Here is an 18,781-nt window from a genome sequence, read left to right as displayed (position 1 = left end):
GATCATATTTCTTTCCTCCTCCAGCAGGCTAGTCTGAGTTTGTTCACATGATGGCTGAGCAGCGTTCAAAGAAAGTGAATAGAAGCACACAAGGCCCCTTGAGGCCTGGCCTTGGAACTGGCCCAGTGCCGCTTCTGCTGAATTCTGTTGCCAAAGCAAGTCTCAGCCTAGATTAGATGGGAGGGTAAATAGGCAGCACTCTTGATGGGAGAAGCTGGAAAGCTACACTGTAAGGGGGTATGGACAGATATAGAGAGGAGTAAAGGACTGTGGCCACCCTGGCAATGTATTATATGGGGTGAAAAAAACAATTTACGCTATTGTAGGTTTGGGTATGTCTGGAAAGTATTTTCCTAAGTATGTAGTATTTAGCTGCAGAAGTTGACCAAGCCTCACAATTTTATTCACTGCCCATCCTTGTTAGAATTGGAAAGAAATATTGAACATTTGGGTGTTGTTATGAAACCAATAATTTTTTTTTTTTTTTTTTTTTTGGTGGGGTAGAGGGTGGGTGTTAAGGAGGGAAGGGAGGGATAATATGGACAGCAGGTATGGGTCTGAAATTGGAAAACTATGTAACATCTTACCCTTTATTCCCTTCAGAACACTGTTGGTGTTACCCATATGTGTTGCCCATGGATATCCAATTATTTATCGCTTTAAAAATGCCTTTTGAATATTTGAATCTAAAATCTTTTTGGGGAGCCAGCACAGATGAGAATGTTATAAAAAGCCTTCTCTTCCCCTGACTTTATTTTGATCCTGCTAAAGGACTTCAAGACTCAGGTGGTTTATTGAGTTTTTGGCTGCATGTCAATAAATGTTTCAGAACCACCACAGAAGATTCATTCATTCAACAAAAAGGGTTTTTAGAATACCCCTTTTCTTTCTCTATGTTCCTAGTCTTCAGCAGCTATGGGCCAAGAATTATGTTTAGATCCCAGTAATCTGGTGGTGAGCAAAACAGGCACATAGACCAATGCACAGTTCCAGCTGTTGCAGGTGTCACAGATGAGAGACCAGCTGCTCCCAGAACCAACTTCCTGGAAATGGAGGCCTGAGAAGCCTTCTTTGAAGAACAGAGCCTTGAACTGAAACCTGTAGAATGGATGAAGTTAACAAGACAGGGAAAGGACAGAAGAGCATTTCAGTTAGAAGGAACAGTGTGTGCAAAGGCCCTGCAATGGGAAGGAAATGGCACAGGTCACAGGAATGAAAGGAGATCCACACAGAGAGCATGAAGGGGAGAGTGGTCATCCTGTCCACCTTATCAGCATGTACCACTTAGTCCCTCCCTTGCCCACACTGAGACCTAATGTGTATGTGCTGGGCAGAACGTGAACTTCCTGCCCATGTATTGTGTGCTTTAAGACATAGCATCAGCACCCCTGTTTTAGAAAAGCAGCTTTCTGCTGGCAATGATCAGGGTGAAGCCTGACTCCTCTGTGACATTTGTTTGCCTATCTTATAGTCAGAGGATTTGGTAACAGATCTGCATGCCCCAGGGATCTAGACACATTGTGATACCATGTCTATCCCCATTTCTGCCTCCAGTATGTGTACTCCAGCTGTTCTGCCAACACTGCAAAGTAGCTGTTGTACTCACCAACTGGGTCAAAGCCCAGAAGAGCCCCTGGGTAACTTTGGGCCAGTTGCTCCATGACTCTGACCTGAAGTAGCAACTGTATACAATGAGAAGGTTGATACTTATTGCTGTAACTGTTGGAAGATTAAATAAGGGTGTTACTATGGTAGCTTGAAAAAATATGTATTCTGTACCTTTTCGATGAGTGCTTCTAAAAGATACCGTTCAGTATGAATACTGTTGGGTTTTATCCTCCAAGACTACTTTCTTTACAATATCTGCACCTTCCTGCTCCTCCGTCTCAGATTGGGCTGGAGCAAGACTTTGTGTTTTATCAGTACAAATTTATAATGCATACTTTAACTCTTGTTCTGTCTGTTACCTCCATTACCTTGCTGGGAATAAAACTTTTTGCCTATTCCAGGTTGCAGCCAAGTGTTACCAGAAAGGAGGTGCATTTGAGAAGGAGAAGCTGGCCCTAGCCCATGACACTGCCCTGAGCATGAAATCCAAGAAAGTCAGCCCCAAGTAAGAGTCTTGGGATCACTTCTGGTTTGCTCCGATGAGAGCAGCAGTTAAATATTGGTGTTGGGTCAACGTTCTGTGGAAATATTATTTTGTTTTCCTTCCCCTAGGGAAAAGCAGTTGGAATATTTGGAATTGGCTAAGACCTATTTGGAGTGCAAAGAGCCAACGCTGTCCCTTAAGTGTCTGAGCTATGCCAAGGAGTTCCAGCTCTCCGCCCAGCTGTGCGAGAGGCTGGGAAAGGTATGGCTCCTAATCCGCTGCTGCACTTGAGCAGATTGAGGGGTAGGCTCGACCTCTACTCTAGCAGGAAGAGGCTACAGTCTTCCAAGGAGACGCTGGCCCTGCAACTCTAAGGGAATCCTACTTTCACTACTTCTGCAAACTTTTAGGAGGCTCTGAAGACAGTATGCATGTGCGTGTGTGTGTCTGTGTGTTAATGTCTGTGTTAATATTCAAGGCCTAATATTAACCACAGGGAAACCAAATGCTCAAGCCAAAGGACAGAAAGGTTTTAGAATATACTCCTTTTCTGTCTCTGTGTTCCTAGTCTTCAGTCACCTTGGCTGAGTGGACTGGCATTTAGATGGAGGTTCCTTGAGTGTGTTCCTAGTAATCACTCTAGATCTGCACTGTCTAATTCAGCAGTCACATGTGGCTATTTAATTTACAATTTAAATTAATTAAAATACAATAATATTAAAAATTCACATCCTCAATCTTACTAGCCACATTGCAAGTGCGCATTGTTAACTTCCGTCATTGCAGAAAGCTCTGTTGGACAGAGCTGCTTGTCTGGAACACAGCTACTCACAGAGTGGTCAGCAGGCCACAAACTATTATTTGTCTGCAGCAAGATTAACAAAAAAGATAAAAGTAAGCAGTTAGAGTTTTTTTAATTGCCATTTGGCATTGCTTTGACATCCAAGTGGTGATAATTTTCCCATCAATTCATTTTTTAATGTATCAACTGTGATGGATTAGAAATTTAAAATGATTTGGTCCCTTCCCACAGATAGTTGGAGAAACTGTGCTTAAGGAGCTGTGAGCCGTTGCGTTTTCCCCTATAGGGTGTTACTATCCTTCAGTAGGAAAGGGGGTTTCCTTGTCTGTATGTGAAATATGGTGACTCTTGGTATTCTCAGAGCACCCTGGGCATTGAGAGGGGTAGGAGTGGCACCTACTGGGAAGTTTGAAGTTTGGCCCCAAGTCAGTGCGAAGAAGAGGACAAGGCCCTCCAGATGCTGCCTACCCTGTTCCATGTTTATTATGGGATGTGACTTCTTAGGATGTGGGAGATGGGAATGGAACAGGGATACAACGCTACTCTCTAGAGGCAAGAAGCAGGCAAGGCACAGGAATCCCTGAAAGGAAAGCTTTCACTCTCTTGGCACCTGGATAAACATTTCTTACCATGGGTAGAATGTGTCTGGGGACTGGGAAAAGGGAGGTGATGTGGCCTGAGGATCCAGAAGAAGGCTGCTGCCAAGTTGGTTGATTTGAATCTTGCCAGTCAATTTGGGTGAGATGACCACAAGCAATGGTAAATGAGTAAGAGAAAGTGGCAAGGCCAGATCAGTAGGGCCTTGGTGACTGTGGCAAGGACTGGGCTTTGTTCAAGCATGATGGGAAGCCAGTGGAAGACTTTGCTGGGAAGAGTGACATGAAGCTAATTATCTGGATGCTCTGTGAAGAGGTCTATAGGGCAGCAAGAGCTGAAGCAGAAAGGCCAGTTAGAGTCTAGCATCAGCTTAGGCTGAAATGATAGGGCCTGGACTGCCATGGTGGTAGTGGAGGTGGTGGGATGATGGCACATCTGGGAAATGTTAGGGAAACCGAGCAGACAGGATTAGCTGGTGAACTGGATGGGAACTGTGATAGGAAGAAGAGTCTAGTAGACACTTCTGTTCATGGCAAGCCCACCATTGGTGGGTATGGGGTCCAGTCATTGAATTTTATTTCATTCATCCTCTTCTTCACAGCCAGTCTCCATTGCCATTCTTTTCTCATTAGTAGTCATTCTAATATATTTTATGTATGTGCTCAAATGCATGCATTATTGAAGAATGAATAGTGGTGTCTTCTATACATACATACTTTAGACTTATCTAGAAGACATCTTGCTCTGTGTTTTACCTTTTCCATCACTTGCTATGTAGTGTTAGATCTGGCCATACTTCTGACAGTCATGTATTCCTGAGTACATCCACTACATTGACGAATTCATTTCCCTAGTGATGCACGTCCAGGTTGCCACTGGCTCCTGGCTCCCACACACAGCACCTTGGCACAGTATGTCTTCTTAGGGTTCTGTGAGATACTTTTTCAGGATGTGTTGCCAGAAGCAGGCTTGCTGGCCTAGGGTATGCACATGTTTCACTTCACTAAGTGCAGTCCCTTCGCTTTCTGGGATAGCCATTCCACTTTGTGCATGAGGGTTCTGCATTCCCCACATTCTTGACCACAGTCAGCAGATTGTGATTTTCTCATTTTTCAAACCTGGTGGATGTATTTCACCTTGGCTTTCATTTGTATTCTTCTGATTGTCAGTAAAGTTGAGCATTTTTATTTGTTTGTTAGTCTTTCAAGTTTACCCCACTGCAAACTGCCAGTTTATATCCTTTGCCTAGCTTTCTGTTGTGTCTCAAGGAAAGTCTTTTTCTTGTGGTTGCAAGAATTCTTTTTGTCTAGACAGGCCCAGTCTAGTACAGTAGCCATTAGCCACGTGTGACTCTTTAACTTTAAAATAATTTAAATTAAATTAAATTAAAAATTCAGTTCCTTGGTTGCATTACGCACATTTAAAGACTCAATATTCAGATCTGACTAGTGGTTAGATTGGATAGCAAAGAAACAATACATTTTCATCTTCACAAAAACTTCTATTGGACAGTACTGATCTAGGTGTTATTTATTTATTTTTTTAATTTAGCTTATTTCATGTGTCTTTTGTTGAGTGGTTTTGATGGATTAGTTTGATCTGTCAGTTTTTCTCCTGAAATTTGTGTTTTGGGTTTTGTTGATTATGTTTTTTTTGGGAGTCACATGAAGACTCCTTCCACTTGAGTGTGACCTCAAAGTCACAAAGATATTCTCACACATTTTCCCACAATAGTTTCCACATTTAGATCTTTAATCTACCTGGGGCTTACCTTTGTGTTTGGTGTGAGGTTGGGATTTAACTTTATTTTTTCTCCCTTCCAATAATTGGTTTTCCTAATATTATCTATGTTATAGGGTTTTTAACTGGATTCTAACAAAAAGCAGACATATGACTATCCTCTTTATTATTTGTGGTATTGGTTTAAGATTAGAAAGTTAATTATGAATACTCTAAATAAAAGTAAAATTTTACTCCATCCTAGATAAGAGATGCTGCCTATTTCTATAAGCGAAGCCAGTGCTACAAAGATGCTTTCAGATGCTTTGAGCAGATTCAGGAATTTGATCTAGCACTCAAAATGTACTGCCAAGAGGAGCTTTTTGAAGAAGCTGCTATTGCAGTGGAAAAGTAGGTGGTTTTATTCTCTCCCTTTCTCCCTCCCTTCCTCCCACTTCTCTCTGGGGGCAGCCTGCTCTGGGTGGTGCTATACTGCTGCTTCTGACATGGCTTGACCACATTGCTCTCTTTCCACTTAAGTGGTGGCCTCGGTGCTGGGTCAGCAGCTCTTTGAGAGCAGGACTCTGTGTTTTCCAGTCTCTTTATAAGCTTTGACTCAGTGTCACAAAGAAAGGGGGCTGAGGAGGATGGGAGTATGTTATGAGTGTGTATATAATGACATATTCTGACTCCCCTCAGCAGAATAAAGGGGAATCCTTCAGAGCTTCATTAATTTCACAGGAACCCAACTAAGGCACACCTGCTAAAAGAAAAGAATCACAAGTTGGGTAATAAGAGGAAGACTGGTGTAATTGCTGATGCATGTGCAGCCCCCATTTTATCAAACTGAACAGAGTTGTAGACTCAGATGATTTTGATGCTTTTATGAGAACCAAAGAGATGTTGTTCAAGGATAATTTAGACTATGCATAACATTTGCCCTATAGATTGACTTTCTGATTTCACTCCCACTTGTTTGAGTTACACCTCTACTATGTTTCATTAACTAAGCACACCAATTCCTGATTGAAGCATAAGGAATTTATTCATTATTATTATACCGGTAACAGTGTAAAATAAGGCCTTTGTAAAAATACTTGAATGCTTGACAAGTTTAGGTTTTATTTACATGTGGGAGTTTTATCTACATGTGGGAGTTTTATTTAAGTTGCTCTGTGCTGTATTTTGGAGGAAATTTTCTATTGATTGGGTGATGCCAAGTTGACATTTGCGTCCTTTGTCTTTGCAGGTATGAAGAAATGCTAAAGAACAAGACCCTTCCCATTTCCAAGCTCTCCTATTCTGCCAGTCAGTTTTACTTGGAAGCTGCAGCAAAGTATCTGAGTGCAAATAAGATGAAGGAAATGATGGCTGTCCTCTCAAAGCTAGACATAGAAGACCAGCTGGTGTTCTTGAAGTCTCGGAAACGCTTAGCAGAGGCTGCAGACCTGCTGAACAGGGAAGGTAGGAGAGAAGAGGCTGCCCTGCTGATGAAGCAACATGGCTGCCTCCTGGAAGCTGCCAGGCTCACTGCTGACAAGGACTTCCAGGCCTCATGTCTGCTGGGGGCTGCCCGCCTCAATGTGGCCAGGGATTCTGACATAGAACACACCAAGGACATTCTGAGAGAAGCACTAGATCTCTGCTATCAAACTGGCCAATTGTCTGGCATTGCTGAGGCCCACTTTCTGCAAGGGGTAATCCTGAGAGACTTTCAGAAGCTCAGAGATGCCTTCTTCAAGTTTGACACGCTCAACCACTCAGCTGGAGTGGTGGAAGCACTCTACGAAGCAGCCAGCCAGAGTGAGGCCGAGCCTGAGAAGATTCTGGGCCTGGCTCCAGGGGGCTTGGAAATCCTCCTCAGTCTGGTCAGGGCTCTCAAAAGAGTGACCAACAATGCTGAGAAGGAAATGGTGAAATCTTGCTTTGAGTTTTTTGGGATTTCCCAGGTGGATGCCAAGTATTGCCAGATAGCTCAGAACGACCCTGGGCCCATATTAAGAATAATTTTTGACCTGGATTTGAACTTGAGAGAGAAGAAGACAAAAGACCATTTTTTGATAATGACTGATCAAGTGAAATTAGCCCTAAACAAACACCTTTTGGGCAGGCTGTGTCAGATCACACGAAGCCTACTTGGGAAGACCTACCGAGGAGTCTGCATGAGGTTTATTGTAGGCTTAAAATGCGAGGATGAAAACTGTGAACATTTTCACAGGCCTCTGCGGCGTTGTGAAGCCAAGTGTTTAGTTCAGTTGAAAATGAACTTGGTGGCAATCAACGGGTTGCTTTTGGAAGCCAAAAAAGTATTCCCTAAAATCTTAGCAGAAGAGCTTAAAGAAATTGATTACATTTTGTCTACAGATATGTATGGCCTTTGCAAGTCCATTCTGGATGTCCTATTCCCTAAGCATTTCCATCAGAGAGTTTTGTCAGAAAACCCCATGGCATGCAAAGAAATCCTCAAACCAAATTACAAATCTTTCCGGTTCTACAGATTTGCTTTAAAAGAGTATATCCACTTTCTGTTTGAAAACGAAAGCGCACGCAACCGCCGGGAATCCACAGACCTGTGGCTGAGTGCCATGCAAGCTTCCCTTCTCTCTTCCAACTACCCGGAGGAGTTTGAAAAGCTGCTCCACCAGGAGGAGGACAACTACAACAGGGAACTCAAAGCTCTAGAGTCTGAAAAGGATGAAAGGGGCAGGGGGAGAGGCAGCAGAATAAAAGGAATAGAAGGGAAATTTGGCATGCTGGCACCCAACAGGGATGATGAGAATATGGACAAGACCCACTTGTGCTTCATCCGGCTGCTGGAGAATTGCATTGATCAATTCTACGTGTACAGGAACCCAGAAGACTACAAGAGGCTCTTTTTCCGTTTCATGAATGTCCTCATCAAGAGGTGCAAAGAACCACTCATCCCCAGCATTGGAAACACAGTGGCCCTCCTGGAGTTCCAGTTCATCCACTGTGGGGTGGTGCTGGCCCGCCTCTGGAAGAATGTCATTCTGTGCCTCCCCAAGAGCTACATTGCACTCTTGCACTACTGGGAGTTTCTGTTTAGCAAGAAGGACAAGGAGCTTGGGGATGTATTCTCCATCATTCAGGAATACAAACCCAAGGATGTGACAAGAGCCATTCAGGATTTCCGGTTCCATCTCTCCTACCTCGCCAAGGTGCTATGTGGCTATGAGAATGTGAACTTCAATGTCCTGCTTGATGCCTTCAGTGAAATAGACTATGTGGTCTCGGGTGAGGCTGAGCGGACACTGGTGCTGTGCTTGGTGATGCTGGTGAATGCTGAGGAGGTCCTGCAGCCCTACTGCAAGCCTCTCCTGTACCGCCACTTCCGGGAGATCGAGTCAAGACTGCAGCTCATGAGCATGGACTGCCCTGGCCAGGTTCCCGAGAGGCTCCTGAAGGTGGTGAAGCGGGTGTTGGTGGCAGTCAATGTGAAGTCTGTGGCTGAGGCGCTGCAGGACCTGCTCTTTGAGCGGGATGAAGAGTACCTAATGGACTGTGACTGGCGGTGGGACCCTGTACACACCAAAGGGTCCATAGTCCGTGGCCTCTATTATGAGGAGGTCAGACTAAACCGCCTGCTCTGTTTGGACCCTGTGGACTACTTTGCTGAACCCGAGTGTGAATTTGGCCAGGATGAGATGGATGAACTGGCATTAGAAGACCGAGACCATGTGCTGGCCACCATCCTTTCCCAAAAGCAACGGAAGGCCTCCATACAGCGGAAGTTGAGAAGGGCATGCCTGGTGGTGTCTCTGTGCATCAGTTGGAGGAGAAGAGTGGGCACCCAGATGGAGCGTGTCAGGGAGGAGGCCAGGGAGCCCAGGGCTGGGAACTTCAAAAAGGCGGATGTGGACAGGACCCAGTGTGACCTATGTGGAGTGAAGTTTACCCGTGACCCAGAGAACTATTTCAGCCCCAGCAAAGCATTTGAGGGGGCAGCTTCTGAGGTGGCTGTCCTTTCCAGGGCTGAGTTGGAAAGGGAGGAGTGTCAGGAGAGGAATAGTGAGTCTTACGAGCAGCACATCCATCTAGAACACCACCAGAGGCAGCAAGTGGCCTACCAGAAATACTCAGAATTTTTCCACGAGAAGGTGGACCCGGCCATTGATGAAGGAAAGCTGGTGGTGCAGGACATTGAGCAAAGTGTATGGATCCACAGTCACGTGGGCTCCAAGGAGCACAGTCACATGCTGCAAAAGGTTCAGGAGCACATCAAGAGGGTTTCGGATATGGTGGAGGACCTCTACAGGAGGAAGGCCTGGGCTGGCGGTAAGGGTCTGCAGAGACAGGGCCCAGGTGGGGTGAGACCTGGGCTCTGAGAACATTTCTCAGGGTTAAGTTCCTTGTAGTGGCTTCTGACTTGAGGATGGTGGAATCTTGGCCTTAGAAGAAATACACATGAGGAATATATGTTCTCAAGTTACAGCAAACCTCATTGTTTGGATTACCCCTCCCCCAGTTAAAAGTTTGTCATTATCCTTGACTTGGGAGGGTTTCCCCAGGTACTCCAGAAATTTGCATGCCTCTTCCTACAGAGGGTTAAAAGCTTGTGTAGAATGAAGTGCTTTCTCTCCTGGCAGTCAGAATGACTCTTGCCAGAATAATCTTCTATGGAGAAGATACAGAGAGAATGTTTAAAGTGTTGAGAAAACTCTTTAAGGTTCTCTTGACCCATTCATCCCCTGATTAAGATCTGGAAGTGTGTAGCTGGTCTAGCTGGTCTCTTCCTTTTAGGAGGGTCCTTAAGTCCTACCCAGTGTGAGCCTTTAATAGAATTCTTATGTCATTTTAGAATCAGATTTCCCCTGGCTTTTTTTTTTTTTAAAAGGAGACAGAGTCTCACTGCGTTGCCCAGGCTGGAGTGCAGTGGCATGATCTCAGCTCACTGCAACCTCTGCTTCCTGCATTCAAACAATTCTTCTGCCTCAGCCTCCCAAGTAGCTAGGATTACAGGTGCCCATCACCATGCACAGCTAATTTTTGTATTTTTAGGAAAGACAGGGTTTCACCATGTTGGCCAGGCTGGTCTCAAACTCCTGACCCCAGGTAATCTCCCTGCCTTGGCCTCCCAAGGTGCTGGGATTACAGTTCCCTCACTTTCTTACTAGCTACTTCCTTTCAACACTGAGTAGAAGTTATGTATAAACTTAGTGAAACTGCATATTTTAAAACATTCCATAATTCAGATACTCTTTTCAGTTTAAGGTTTAATGACATTTTGAATACAAGTGTCTTAGAAAGGTTTGCAATTGTGGCAGTCTCTATAGACACACAGTAATGATGTCAGGCTAGCCTTTAGTTGTATAGCTTATACTTGTAGCTACAGAAGGCAGCTTTGGGTCCCTTACCCCATAAGGAGGGCTCTTTTCAGGGAAAACATAGAGACCAGCTCTTGGGACGTGGAGGCTTTGGGTCTAGTAATTGGTATTCTAGTCCCTGCAATGGCATCTTTACTCAGCGCCCTGTTCTATGGTTTCTGTAGCGGAGGAGGCGATGACTCGGCTGGTCAACATTCTGATCCTGTCAGTCAGGGATGCACGAGACTGGTTGATGAAAACAGAGGCCCGCTTAAAGAAGGAAGGTAAGGAGTCTTGATTCTGGGGACAGGTAACACTTTGGGTTCTGTGGTTCTTATTACTACTGGCTCCCGGGGGAAATCTGAAGTGGGGCAGCCCAGCGATGTCAATAGTGGACTCTCACTGTTTAGGAGCATCACCTCCAGGATGCAAATTACTAGCAACATAATATCTGCGTTTTCCTATCTGACTATGAGGGCCCCATTATTCTGGGCATGTGTTAGTTGCCATACACCTCTTGCTGCTCATGAGCTGTACTGATAGTGCTCAGTCACTGCACATACTCAATACAGTGACTACCAAGGATGGACAAAGCATTGTGAAGCTATCCCTTGAGAACTGTTTTCCTGTGTCAATCAGTCATTTAAGTCAGTGGATAGTTATTGAGTTTCTAGTATATATTAGTGTTGTTCTGGGCCTGGGAATATACTTCTGAATAAAACAAACAAAATCACTGGGGAAACTTAAGTGCTTCTTCCTACAGAGGGTTAAAAGTTTGTGTAGAATGAAGCGCTTTCTCTCCTGGCAGTCAGAATGATCTTGCCAAGTTATATGTGATCCAGAATGTCTTTCCTTTTGCCCATTCCAGCCACAGGACCACATTCCTTCTTGCTCTGAGTATTTCATCAAACGCAGATGCCCCTGGAAAATCCAGACCCCAGAGGTGGGGAAAACTTGAAGGGACTTGGCACAAATGTCTGTGCCAATAAAAAATCTTTAGCATTTAGTCCCTTCTGGGGTCTTGGTTTTTGTGATATGTATTTCAAAAGGAAGAGAATTGGTATACCAACTCAAGTGTATGGTTGAGTTTATGTTTTGCTTGATTTTTTTGTTATTTAAAAGGCCTCCAAAATAGGGCCAGAGGAACCAGCCCATAAAGGAACTTAATTCTGGAGAAGGGTGTTTACTTTGACTCTTTTTGGGAAGCAACATCAGTACTCAAAGGAAATCTTTCTTTCTCTGGCACCCTGGCAGAAAGCTTTATTTCATTAATTTAAACCAATGATTACAGACACACTAGGTTTTACTAGGATGCTATATTTTACAGTGGATTGGGAAAAAAATCACCATTCTGCCCTCCCTCTCCTCTCCTCTCCTCTCCTCTCCTCTCCTCTCCTCTCCTCTCCTCTCCTCTCCTCTCCTCTCCTCTCCTCTCCTCTCCTCTCCTCTCCTCTCCCCCCTCCCCTCCCCTTCCCCCTTCCCCCTCCCCTCCCCCCTCCCCTCTCCTCCCCTCTCCTCCCCTCCTCTGTCCTCTCCTTTCCTTTCTTTCACAGGTGTTGTTCAGGAAGATGATTATGAAAATGAAGTTGAAGACTTTGGTGAGCTTCGTCCTAGAAGGCGTTCTCGGAAATGTGGAAAGCAGAGAAAATACTAATGTCCGTACAGCTGCTGCCTCCTCATCCTTCAGAACATTCCATTCTGACTTAGAATTCTGAGTGCTGTGGCAGAGGACAAAAACAATGTGACTTAGCATTTTAAAAAGTAGGGGAGTCTAATAACATCATTGCTTTTTGTTCTCATTACTTCTCTTTCAGTGGCTTAGGATCTGGTTGCTCCCTCACCTCTAAAGTGTTTCCAAGTAGAGTCTAGCAGTATTAGTTCCCCCCACAAGCAAGTTCAGGTAGAGGAGTTGTAGTTGAAGGGAATGTTGGGACTCCTCACTGCATGGTCCCTGGGGTGCCTGGCTCATCCCCATCATGACATGAGTTGGTAGCAGAGGACTAGGTGTTAAGACAAGACTTTCCTAACCTCAGTTGCTGCTGCTCTGGGCCAGGAAATCTCCCTGTGGATTCCCTCATCTCCTGCCACACTGCTGCAGCATCAAGTGTGCTCTGAGAGCTGTATGTGCCCAGGGGTGGGCTCTGTCACTGGCCATCCCGAGCCCAGGACACATTCTGGTCATCTCTGGGCCCACTTGTAGTGTAGTTTCTTCTGTTAGAGGTGTTAGCCTTTTCTCTCTGTGGCAACTTTTCTGCCTTCCCTCCCTCTGTTTTTTGTGATCATTCTTAGCTACCTGTGCCAAGTCACAGTTAGACTACCTCAGAATGTAGTCAAGAATTCACCCAGTGTTCTTCGGATGTCCCTTCCCTAGAGGGAAAGGCTGGGGAATGTTGCTGGGAGCATTTCCAGCTGCCTCTCCAAAGTGGTCCTAACTCTGCCTTGGCTATGGTGCAGACATTCCAAAAAGTGTTTTGTACACAGCCCTGTACATCTAGTGTTTTTGGTTCTCCCTGGCAAGTTTGCTACCCTAGCTTAGGTTGACGTTCTGATGAGTTTCTGCTTGCTGAGCTCATCACTGTGGGACAGTGACCTGCAGAGCTTCAGGCTGGAGCAAGTGGACAGAGGAGGAAGCCAGCTAAGCCAAATCCGTCACTGCCACATGGCTGGCAGGCCTTATTAGAGGGCGGATCTGGGCCTGTTTGCAGGAGACCATTGCCTACCCTCTCTGCACAGTGAGCCAGCGGCCATCAGCGTGGTCCCACCTGGGAAGCCTTTATGCCTCTCTGATGGTTACTGCCCACCCTTACCCCACCCCTCAGCTCAGCCTGGTGTGGAAGGCCAGGTGCACGTTGGTCTTTGATTGTTCTGTCCTCACAGCAGAGCCAGCTTTCCCCCCATGTTGCTGCTTTCGCTGCTCATGCTGCTCATTGTTTCCTCTTCCTTGTCTTTCCAAATTGTTTCCTTGAAATGCTTGTTTCCAATTTTTCTTAGATTATGTTTCTAATTTTTATTCCAGGTATTTTTTTTTCTTACTTGACAGAAAAAAAGAAAACCCCAATAATATCTTGCTGTATTATCACATTTTTTTTATAAAGTTAAAGCATTTCTCTTACATGCTGCTGTTTTATTTCCAGTCTCTACTCAGAGTAAGGGGGTAAGTCTTGGAGCTTGTTCCCCCTGGTCAGCTGATTGATGCTGGCTAGGACAGAAGCTTTCTCTGCCTTCAGAGATTCAGAAATCAAGGGACACAGAAAAAGCCTAGTCCAGGACTCCCAGCTGGTTGGTGTTCTCAAGGGCCTGCCTCGTGCACATTCTTTCCAATCTGGATGCTCCCAAGCATGCACGGATTGGGCAGTAAGGAGTTTTGTCTGTACCATGTACTGGGGCTTTCCCAACAAGGAACATTGCCCTGGAAGGCAGGAGACCTGGAATAAAACTCCTCTCCTGTTCCTAACGAGCTGTGTAATGCCAGGTGAATCAGGTCTATTCAACCCGGAGCACCTTCATGCTGCATTATGTAGGAGCCTCATGATCTAGTGTAGGAGAGATATGGAAATGTGAGAAAAGAGTGGTGATAGACATGTGTATTGCATGGGTGGTAAATGCATTTACATAAGCCAGCTGGGCCTCAGTTTCCCCTTTTGGGAAAGTGGTCTAAGGTCCCTTCCTGCCTGATCCAGAGTGGTTCTATAAGCTGTTGCCATGGTTTTGAGTATTCTCCAGTCTTGGTGCTGTGATGCCTGTGTTTGCTTGCATCAGGTGAGCAGGACAACTGAGTCTTAGCAAGCAAAGCATCTGATCTTACCCTTTAAGATTAAAGAGGCTCAAAATGGGACAGGTGATCTCGCTGTCATATCTTTATTAGCACTGTCCAGTAGAACTACCTGAGAGATCCACCCCCAAAAATCTGACTCCTCAACTCATAAAGCTCCTTAGAGTGGGGGTGTGGAGGTTAGGAGAGAAGAATGGAATTCAGCAGAAGAGTCAGTAACTTCCCTTAATGACCAGAATCCTGGGCCCAGTTCAGTAGCAGTGGCTTTGGTGTCTTGGACTTGCCTGGAAGTCCAGGATGGGGGATGTGTATCTGGGGTCCCCCAAGATCACCACTCTTAGTCTTCGTAATTCATTAAGAGGGCTCACAGGACTCAGCATGTAGTCAGAGTCATGGCTCTGATTGATTATAGCAAAGTCATACTAAGCACAACTGGCAAAGGGAAAGGCCCATGGAGCCAAGTGTAGGGGATACCAGGCGTAAGCTTCCAGGGCTCCTTTCCAGAGTCACACAGAATAGGCTTCATTTCCCAGCAATGAGTTGTGACAACTTGCTGTGTGAAATATGCCAATCTGGGGAGCTCATCAGAGACTCAGAGCTCAGGGTTTCTACTAGCAGCTGGTCATATGGGTATCTTCTGCCTAGCATATACCAAAGTTCCAGAGTCTCAGAAGGAAAGTAGCGTTCAGCATAAACCACATTGTTTATACAAACCGCTTAGGCACTGTGAGCCACGTGGATCAGTTCTAGGGGTATTGGGAGCCATCCTGAAATCCAAGTTCCAAGACTCAGTAAGCAGACCCTTCAAAGGGCAGCAGTTAGGCCTGCTGGGACATTTTCTGCACAGAGGGTTCCCCCAAGTTGGGGCTTTGTCATGATATCCCACTAGCTTGCCTCACAAGCACCCCATGTATCCAGCCACTGGATAAGCACCTATGTACCTCCTGTCTATCTTCCCAGTCAAGGAAGTGAATCTTCAGGGATAGTTCATTTTCTAAAAACCCATCATGATGAAGTAACTGTTTTTCTAAGTGCCTTAGACATTTACTTCAGTTCCTTGCAATCAGTGTTAAGCATTCAGAATGCTGTTTGGGTTCTTTGAGGCCTGCTGGGGAAAGGGAGAGGGCCCTATAAACCTCTGGTGACTGTTCCCTCCTTCCACCAACACACACACACACACACACACACACACTCACCCTTTGGCCTGATTAGCCAAGACCTCTTGTTCTCCTCACATTCTCTCTCTATACACACACACACACACCCCCCTACCTGATTAACCAAGAGCTCTTGTTCTCCTCACATTCTCTCTGCAACAAGAGTCCAGTCTTCCAGGAAGAACAAACTGACACAGGAGCTAGCAGCATCCTAAGGTCTGTGCTAGCACCTCAGTACTTTACCAAATCACTGGTGGGGAAACTGAGGCCCAGATGATACAACTTGCCCTGGGTCACAGAGCTGGTTTGGGGCACAGCTGATACATGGACCTGGGTTTTCTGATTCTAACTAGCACCCTTTCCACTAAGGACTCAGGCGCCAAGGTCAACAGCAGATGCCAGCAATTCTTTCTCAGAGCCTATCACTCCTGCCTACTAGTGCAGAGTGTGCCAGCTCTTGGGCATTAGAGAGCTCATTCTGTTCAGTCTCTCACTCATCTTTTGGCAATAGTGTTTTCCTATAGAAAAGTGGGGCCCAGCAGGGAAACTTGTGTGCATTCTACTGTCACCCACCTGGAGCAGCTTGGCCTCTGTCCTTCAAGAACGGGACAGAGCAGCTGCCCAGAGTCATTCCCAGTGGATGGCACAGCACAGCGTGCACTGCTCCCACAGTTGCCAGTTTTACTGTCTTCAGCACCCTCAACCTTCACTACCCTGAGCATTGGAGTTTACATACAAGAGTCATCCACTGCACTACTCCCAAACCTAGGGACGAAGATGCTGTAATTCACCTTTTCCTGGGGAGCCTGCCTCTGGTTCCCTGGAGTGGTCACTTGTAGTCCAAAATGAGTCCCAAAATGCTGGACATCCTGGCCAGCACCAACTGCCATGAGCTCTGTGTGACTTAAAGCTTATGTTGCACCTGCTCTCAGGTAGTGTGGAAAGAGGAAATACTAGTGTTCATAATAGGTTCTGGTTGTCACCAAGGTCTCCCACTGGCGACCAGAGTGCATCAGCTATTAATCTCTCTAGTGACGTTAAAGAGGCTTTTCTGGGCTCCTCCCAAGGGGCTGAGTCTAGTGCTGCCAGATGGGCTCCCAGTTCATAGAGATGTGAGAGGGATGAGGCTGGCAGATGGACAGGGCTTGTACTTAGCACTCTGGAGCTCTCAGAAAGAGCCGTCCAGGCCTGGATAGGAGGATCACTCCTGTGGCCTAAGAAAATGACCAAGGCTGTAAATATCTCATCTCAAATCTCAACAAAGCAACTTCCAGGTTTCACCTTATATACACATATGAGGCATTCCATTTTATTTGTAAATGTTAATGGCATTGGATATGAGCTTCCTCTGTTTCCTTCTGATTTCAGTATGGCTTTGATAATGTTGGGGTTTAATGGTCTAACAGTATAATACATGGAATCTCAGTCATGTAAGAAATGTCATATTTTATTTAAATTAATTCAAATCCTACTCTGGACCGTATTCCTGCTTTAGTGGGAAATGTGGCCTAAGTCATTAGGCCTTTCTGCTTCCTTGGGATCTCTGAAGTATTAGGAGGCCAATCTGGTATGGGGAAAATGAGGGAGCCCCTCTTTCCTTCAGTTCATCATGGCTGCTGCTAACCCGTTCCTGTCCCAGCTGATAGGGTATCTGAGAAGATGGGTGATTCTTCTCCCTCCAAGTCAAGCTTGGCAAGACTAGAAGCTGTGAAGTATCTGGTCTGGCCTCTGGAGATGAACAATTGAGCCACCCCCTGAAGTTTTCTCACCTCCCCATTGTATTGCCATGAGGATAAGGGCAGGTCCCTATTGGTCATGACATCCCTTGGCCCCTGCCTCACCCCTGAACAAAGAGAGCCTAAAGTCCTAGCTACTTTCTTGAAAAAAAAATAAAGTTGGAAAATATACAGAGAGCAAATGCAAATTCATAACTGAACAAAGAGTTGAACTAGCCTGGGCAACATAGTGAGACCCTATCTATCAAAACACACACACACACACACACACCAAAAAAAAACTAGCTGTGTGTGATGGCATGCGCCTATAGTTCCAGCTACTTGGGAGGCTGAGGTTGAAGGATTGCCTGAGCCCAGGAGGTGGAGGCTGCAGTGAGCCGTGATTGCGCCATTGTACTCCAGCCTGGATGACAGAGCAAGACCCTGTCTCAAAAAGAAAAAAAGTTGAGGGATAGGTAGATTTCAAGGATGGCCACTATCAATTCCTTCCCATCTCTATGTCACTTCGCCCATCCAGAGGTGGAGTCTCTCTCCTCTACAACTGGACTTGCTTCAGCCAACAGAATGCAGCTGAGGTGATACTGTGCCATTTCCAAGTCTGGCCTTTGAGAGGCTTGGAACTTTTGGGGTAATCCAGCTGCCATGTGAGAATTCGAATACCCTGAGACCAACAGGCTGGGCAGAAGCCAGAGCTAGCCATGTGCAGAGGCCACGCAGAGGAGCCCCAGGCACCATTCACGTGAGTGAGGCCCTCCTGAACATTTCGGCTTAGGTGACAGCAGGATGCGACTGAGTCAGTGACCCCAGCTAAGGCCAAATGAAACAGAAAACCACCTGCTGCGACTTGCCTAAATTTCTGACCCCCAGAATTATGAGAATTAATAAATTATTGTTGTTTTAAGTTACTGAATTTTGGGGTGGTTTGTTATGCAGCAAAACAAGGACTTCCAGCATGTCCGGTACTCTTAGGCATGTCACATCTGTGACCTTTCAATCTTAACAATTCTCCAAAATATAGAATGAGAATTACTCATTTATATATGTGTGAAGCGAGGGGTGTTCTGAGGTCAGTGAGCAGGTAGGTGGCAGAGCAGAACTCCTGGATCCTATGTATTACACAGTCAGCATTGGAAGAAAGGGCTTCGTCCACCTCATTCATGGCCTGAGTGGGATCCTAGTACCATAGTACCTAGGACCCTAGTGCCCTGAAGGGATCCTGGAACCCACCCCTAGAACCAAGTATTTGTCATTTGCATCCCATGTGCACTTTGGCAACTACCTAGTTGTTCAGGCCTTCACCAGCAGCTGAGACTTGCTTGCGGGGACAACCTGCAGGAGGGGTGGGTCCCTCTTACCAATGTTACGTGGTTCTTTCCACTGAACTCCTGGGTTCTGGTTCCCCTGGGCCACTGGCAGCCAACACTTCTGGCTGTTACAGATGGATAGGCCCATTCCTAACATTTGTGGGGTCTGGGATAAGAACATGGTGTCCTTTCCCCTCTCCTTCTCTTCCCACCCTTGGCTTTATCCTATACCATGAACAGCCTCCCTGGCATGTGTGTGAACATTTCAGCCATATATG

The 18,781-nt window shown here is 45.8% G+C and overlaps 1 protein-coding gene across 7 annotated transcripts in view; it reads left to right on the top strand.

The window, feature by feature from the left end:
• The window catches only part of TRANK1 (tetratricopeptide repeat and ankyrin repeat containing 1), a 123,873-nt gene extending 105,768 nt beyond the window's left edge, over positions 1–18,105 (top strand). For all 7 annotated transcript variants that reach the window (XM_050780262.1, XM_050780261.1, XM_050780264.1 and 4 more), the window contains 6 exons: positions 2,010–2,113; positions 2,221–2,353; positions 5,476–5,621; positions 6,460–9,506; positions 10,720–10,818; positions 12,088–18,105. In XM_050780262.1, the coding sequence (XP_050636219.1) occupies positions 2,010–2,113; positions 2,221–2,353; positions 5,476–5,621; positions 6,460–9,506; positions 10,720–10,818; positions 12,088–12,188 (3,630 nt within the window). In that variant the 3' untranslated portion in view covers positions 12,189–18,105. The remainder of the gene's footprint in view (positions 1–2,009; positions 2,114–2,220; positions 2,354–5,475; positions 5,622–6,459; positions 9,507–10,719; positions 10,819–12,087) is intronic.
• The last annotated feature ends 676 nt before the right edge of the window (positions 18,106–18,781 follow it).

Source organism: Macaca thibetana, chromosome 2, assembly GCF_024542745.1.
Source record: "Macaca thibetana thibetana isolate TM-01 chromosome 2, ASM2454274v1, whole genome shotgun sequence".
Taxonomy (NCBI): domain Eukaryota; kingdom Metazoa; phylum Chordata; class Mammalia; order Primates; family Cercopithecidae; genus Macaca; species Macaca thibetana.
This window is presented reverse-complemented; position numbering and strand designations above follow the sequence as displayed.